The sequence below is a fragment of the Orycteropus afer genome, unplaced genomic scaffold (genome assembly GCF_000298275.1).
Source record: "Orycteropus afer afer isolate SDZICR_OR568_19922 unplaced genomic scaffold, OryAfe1.0 scaffold00292, whole genome shotgun sequence".
Classification (NCBI taxonomy): domain Eukaryota; kingdom Metazoa; phylum Chordata; class Mammalia; order Tubulidentata; family Orycteropodidae; genus Orycteropus; species Orycteropus afer.
The window spans coordinates 1596551-1602707 of NW_006921879.1; the positions used below are offsets into that span (position 1 = coordinate 1596551).

At 40.2% G+C, this 6157-nt stretch overlaps 1 protein-coding gene across 1 annotated transcript in view; it reads right to left on the reverse strand.

Moving 5' to 3' along the window:
* Positions 1-6005, reverse strand: part of SUPT16H (SPT16 homolog, facilitates chromatin remodeling subunit) — a 52379-nt gene extending 46374 nt beyond the window's left edge. The window contains exon 1 of the mRNA XM_007951148.2: positions 5940-6005. Coding sequence (XP_007949339.1) covers positions 5940-6005 — 66 coding nt within the window. The remainder of the gene's footprint in view (positions 1-5939) is intronic.
* Positions 6006-6157: the final 152 nt, after the last annotated feature.

Below are 6157 nucleotides of genomic sequence, written 5' to 3' on the forward strand. Positions count from 1 at the left end.
CCAGAACACTTAATTTTACTCACGAAGAACCTGTTCACACACCGTGCAGCTGTCATTCAAACAGCCAAGGGAATACTGCATAGTTTAAAATCAGGAAGGGAGTGTGTCAGGGTTGTATCCTTTCATCATACTTATTCAATCTGTATGCTGAGCAAATAATCTGAGAAGCTGGACCATATGAAAAAGAACATGGCATCAGAATTGGAGGAAGTCTCATTAACAACCTGCAATACACAGATGACACAACTTTGCTTGCTGAAAGTGAGGATGACTTGAAACACTTACCAATGAAGACTGAAGACTACAGTCTGCAGTATGGATTACACCTCAATATAAAGAAAACAAAAATCCCCACAACTGGACCAATAAGTAACATCATGATAAATGGAGAAAAGACTGGAGCTGCCTAAGACTTCATATTACTTGGATCTACAGTCAACATCAATGGAACATTCATGACATCAGATGGCATACTGCATTAGGCACATGTGCTGCAAATGATTTCTTTTAAGTGCTGAAAAGCAGGTGTCTCCTTGAAGACTAAGGTGCATCTGACCCAAGCCACGGTATTTTCAATTGCCTCTTATGCATGTGAGAGCTGGACAATGAATAAGGAAGATGGAAGAAGAGCGGATGATTTTGAGTTGTGATTTGGCGAAGAACACTGCAAGTACCATGGACTAGTAAAAGACCTAACAAATCTGTCCTGAAAGAAGTGCAGCCGGAATGCTCCTTGGAAGCGAGAATGGCCAGACTTTATCTTACCTACTTTGGTCATGTTGCCAGAAGGGACCATTCCCTGGAGAAGGATACTATGCTTGGTAAAGTGGAGGATCAATGAAAAAGGGGAAGGCCCTCAAGAAGATGGACTGACCCAGTGGCCGCAATGATGGGCTCAGGTATAGCAAGGATCGTGAGGCTGGCACAGGACCAGGCACTGTTTTGTTCTGTTGTACATAGGATCCCTATGAGTTGGAGACAACTTGACGGCTCCTAAAAACAACAGCCCTTATTAGGTCATGTTGTTGTTAGGTGTCGAGTCAGTTCCAAGTCATAGCAACCCTATGTACAACAGAACAAAACACTGCCAAGCCCCTGCCATCTTTACAACTGTTGCTGTGCTTGAGCCCATCACTGCAGTCACTGCTGTCAATCATTAGTTTACCTTTTCTTTGTGCCACTCTAGCACTACAGGAGGAACAATAAGGAACTGAAATTAATCAAAATAATCTATTTTCCTACTGGAATAGTGTGGTAACTGCCTACATTTTAAAATGCCCTACTGAGCCACAGAAGAAAGCTGCATACATAGTTAGGAGAGCAACACAGAACAAAAAGCAACTACAAAATCAGCAGAAAGTAACACTCAAGAGAAGTGCTAACACTATATAGCTCATTGGCTTTCTCTACTGACACATACTTTCTTTTTGGGGTTGTACTCAACACCCCAGTCTTGAGAGTTGGATTAGAGACTTGTGAATAAATACACTGCATCACCATTCTTACCCCAAAGACCTGCTATTTGGATATTTTATGGAATTCTGGGATAAAAGGCAGATGACTGATATCATGGTTCACCAACAGCTGGATGTTCTAACAGGCAGGTCTCAAATAAGCTGTAGCGTGCTTGGATACTGTACTCCTCAGTCCACGGAGTAGCTGGAACCTCAAGATGGTGGACAGCCTCTTTTGCTCCCTACAGGGAGCAATACTAATTATATTACTTGATTAAAAATAGTTACTGGAAAACAAGCATTGGTGAGGTTGTGGAGAAACCTGAAACCTCTTCCGTTTCTGGAGGTAATGTAAAATGGTACAGCCATTGTGGAAAACACTTTTGTAGTTCTTCAAATTTGAACATGCAATTACTATATGACTCAATAATCCCAATACTAGATCTATGTTCAAAAAAGTGAAGGCAGGAACACAAATAGAAACCTGCACACCAATGATCAATAGTCAAAAGGTAGGAACAACCAAAATATCCATGAAAAGATGAATGGATAAACAAAATTTAGCATACCTATACAATGGAATTATCATGCAATTATAAAGAGAAATGCAGTTCTGATTCATGCCACATGGATGAAGCTTCAAAACATTATGCTGAGCAAAATAAATCAGTCACAAAAGGACAAATACAGTATGCGCTCTATTATATGAGATAAGCAAATATATAAACCAAAGCTAGCAGTTCTAAATAAGGGGCGGAAACGGACCAGACTCAAACTTCTGGGAAGTTCTAGTGACTATACAGGTCCCCTCTTTGATTTTTGACTGATCCCATTTTCTCATCTCTAAAATGACACTATCAGATAGAAGGCTTAATGTGTTTTTAAAACTTTCTATTCTAACAGCTAAATGTGTGATACTACGATCATTTTCAGGATATGTTATGAAAAACTGTATTTAAGAAATGTTTTGTCCAAAAGACAGACATGAGTTGAACATTTACTTGAGGTAAATACACTCCTTGGAGAGAACAATCATGGGAGAAAGAAGGGCTGCATATGCACAGTGAGACAGCTCAGGGGGCAGGAGTGCATAGAGGGATGGACACAGGGAAGAAGTAATATTGGAAGTGGGAGGGGAGCTGTTGCATTGTGGTAAATTGTGGTTAATGTCATGAGACAAAGTGTATGTGCACTGCTATATGGAAAGTGAATTTGCTCTGTAAATTTTCACCCAAATCACAATAAAAAAAATTAAATGTTTTGTCAAATTAGCCTCATAATTTATACCTAATCTAAGCTCAATATGCAGATAGATGAGATCAGAAGTCACATTATTCCTATTCTCATGTTTGAAAGGGTGGGACAGTGCTTAGCACTTCATCAGTTCACTACAATTCTATGTGGGTGAATAAAGAGTTGAAAGCTACAAGGAACAACCACACATTTTTCAAAGACTCACAGTCAAGGCTATTCAAAACTGAAAGTGGGTTAATTTTTAAAGTTGTTAACAAATTTCTTTGGAAAAGTGAGCTGACAGCACAAGGCTTGGGGTTTACACAAGTAACTTCAAGTTATTATCTTATTTCAGCTCGTTTTCTACTGGTGTAAAGGTTTAACTGCTTAGTTTCTAACTGAAAGTTGGAGGATCAAGTCCATGCAGAGGCACCCTGGAAAAAAGGCCTGGGTATCTCCTGAGAAATCAACCACCGAAAATCCTTTGGAGCACAGTTCCACTCTGACACACACAAGGTCACCAAGAGTCAGAACTGACTCAATAGCAAATGGTGGTGGATTCTAATTCAGAAATGAAGAGATGGGAAGGAAAAAAAAGTTTAGAATACATTGCATATTCCACCATCATTCTCCTACAGCTGAGAGGATAAGCAACCAAAATTTATCCCCAGAAAATTATGATCTTTGCCGAAGCAGATCAGAATAAAAGTACTGTACCCTGGAAAGACTATGCATATACAAAGAAGTACCGCAAGTGGGTTGTAGGCTTATTTATTAAATTTTACAGCTATAAAAGAGTAGAAAGCCTATTCAAAGATTGTGATAATAACTAGCCAGAATTTTTGCTAGTTGGGTCATTTTTACCTAGACTTGCCATTGAGTTGATTCTGACTCACAGCAACCCCCTTAGAATTTCTGAGGCAGTAAATCTTTATGGAAGTAGACTGCCCAATCTTTCTTCCGCACAGTGGTTGGTGGGTTTGAACAAGTAGCTGGTAGGTTTGAACTACCAACCTTCTGGTTAACAGTCAAACGCCTTAGGCACTACGACACCAGAGCTCCTTATTAAAATTTAGTTATAAAAAAGTAGAAAGCCTATTCAAAGAAGATTTTGATAATAACTAGGTAGAATTTTTGCTAGTTAGTAATAATTTTTTCATAGGCTTGAACCATAACTTATCAATACCTAACATTCTTCTAAAGATGTCATTAAATTAAATAAGGGCAGCCATCATAATTTTTCATAAACGTTTTCCTGTATGTTATTTATTAGATTTTCAAGCCACAAAATAATGCATGCTAATTGTATATAAAATTATAAACACTATCAGGCTTTTTAATAATTGTGAGGAAAATGAAACCCAGAAAAGCCAAGTGCTTGCTTAGAATTCAGTAGGACATAGCTGGGACCAGGCCCCAAATTTCATATTCCCAGGCTGGTACTATTTCTAGTATCACTATCGCCAAATGTGGTTCAAGTATTAAATTAAATTCTGACATTTTTATTGAGTAGCAAAGAATTAATCCCGGAGGGAAAAAAAGTCTATAATTTAATTGAAGCTGGAGTTCCAGGTAATAATTAAAACAATCGTCATTGAGTTGATCCTTACGTACGGACCTCAGCATTTTGCTCTACACCAACAGAAATTTCAATGATTTTTGAGGAACAAACAAAAAATGGGTAGTAGGGGGAAAGGGCAAGCCAGTAACTTGTTCCCTCAATGAATTTAAAGACTGTCATTTGATAATAAGTCCGTCCCTCTGTTTGCAGGTCTGTTTTTCCTACACAGGCTAGTTCCACACTTTGAATTTACCTATCCTATGGGCGAACTCTGAGCTCTAAACTAATCTTAATTTTCATGAACGTTTTAAAGAAGTTGAAGAATAAATCAATCATACTCTGAAACACTGGGACTAGAAACAACTTTCACAGCAAAAGTGTGTAATTTGCATGGGTAGAGAAGAGAACTTCTGATTTTAACAGCACACTAGTATTTACCAAACTTTTGAAAACATCAAGGCTTTTTATAGAATTTTTGTAACACAGATCATGTTCAAATATAAACATGTGACAGCCAGAAGCTGTAAAAACATGTGGCAGATATTAACCAGTAACAATTTTAAAAATAACATGCTCAGCATTTGTCTACCATACAGCTCTTTTCACTTTTATAAAACACACTAGAGAATCCATTTTATTATCAATTATACAATGCACTTAACCTCAAAAGATGAAATATGTATAGGAACCTATGAGTGCCAGGAAATGATAAAATTTTAAGTTTGGTTTTCAGTATAGGAAGAATTTGAAAAATAATTTACAACGCTGAAATTGGAATTGATCATTTCTGTCAGATCGTTTTTTTGGGGGGTGGGGTGGGGGGGTGGGTTATAAAAAAGTCTTAGTTATTTCTTCCCTGGGTGACAGGTTTCAGAGGTAGGACTCAAGAGAGACAGCTCAGGCTGCACCACAGAATGCAATCCAACGTTTGTTGATCAATTACTATCATAGTTACAAATATAACTGTGGACGTTCTGGGCCAGCAAAATGGCCCTATTTTTAAAAGCCTAGGTACTGCAACAGCTCTTTTTGTGAACATGTGCACGGAAACTCTACAAGGTTTTAGGCATCACATCGTTGTTTTTTTTTTTTTTTTTTTTTTAACTACTAACGCTTGTAGGTTTTTAGCTTTAGGGCTGTATTACCCACCGCAGGGCCTAAAACATGAGGCAGTTGCGCGTGAGCAGTATTTTCTTTTTTTAACTTCAGCAACTATAAATGGCAAAAGCCCAATTCACATCCTTCTTGCCCCTCTATCCCTTCTTTACGAAGATGACTGTAATTCTGGCGGGACCTGGGGCTGAAATACTATGGTTCTGGAAGGACAGCGCGAGTGTGTGGGTGTGTGTGAACACTGCAGGAGGGGGTAGCAGACGTGATCAAGGAGTGGGAGGGCAGGATGGTGCCTCTTCTAGGGCGGGAAGAGACTGCGAGAGGTGGCTGTTATGCATGACGGGGTCCTACACGCGGGGAAGATGGTGGTGGCCGCAGGGCAGGGCGATTACGGGGCAGTCCTGTTACAGGGCGGCACTCCTGGCCGCCTGTGACGGATGATTCAATAGCAACAAACGAGGCACGACAGTGAACCCGGGAATTCCCGATGGTAAGGGAAAAAAAGAGCGCCGAAAAACAGGGTTATTATGGGATGGTGGAGGGGGGCTCCCTAGGGAAAATTACGGGATCTTCCTCACCCGCCAATTGCTGTACAGTCTCTTCACTCGCCGGTAATAAGCGTCTTTGTCCAGAGTCACAGCCATAGCCCCAGACGCCGCTCCTCCTCGGGTTCCGAGAATCACGCGAGGTCCCGGTTTCACCAGCCGCTCTCGGCCCGGAATCCCGCACTCCCCCAATGACCCGGAAGTATCGACCTCAAAAATGCCCTTTCCGCTTCCGGGTCCCTAATTCCCCC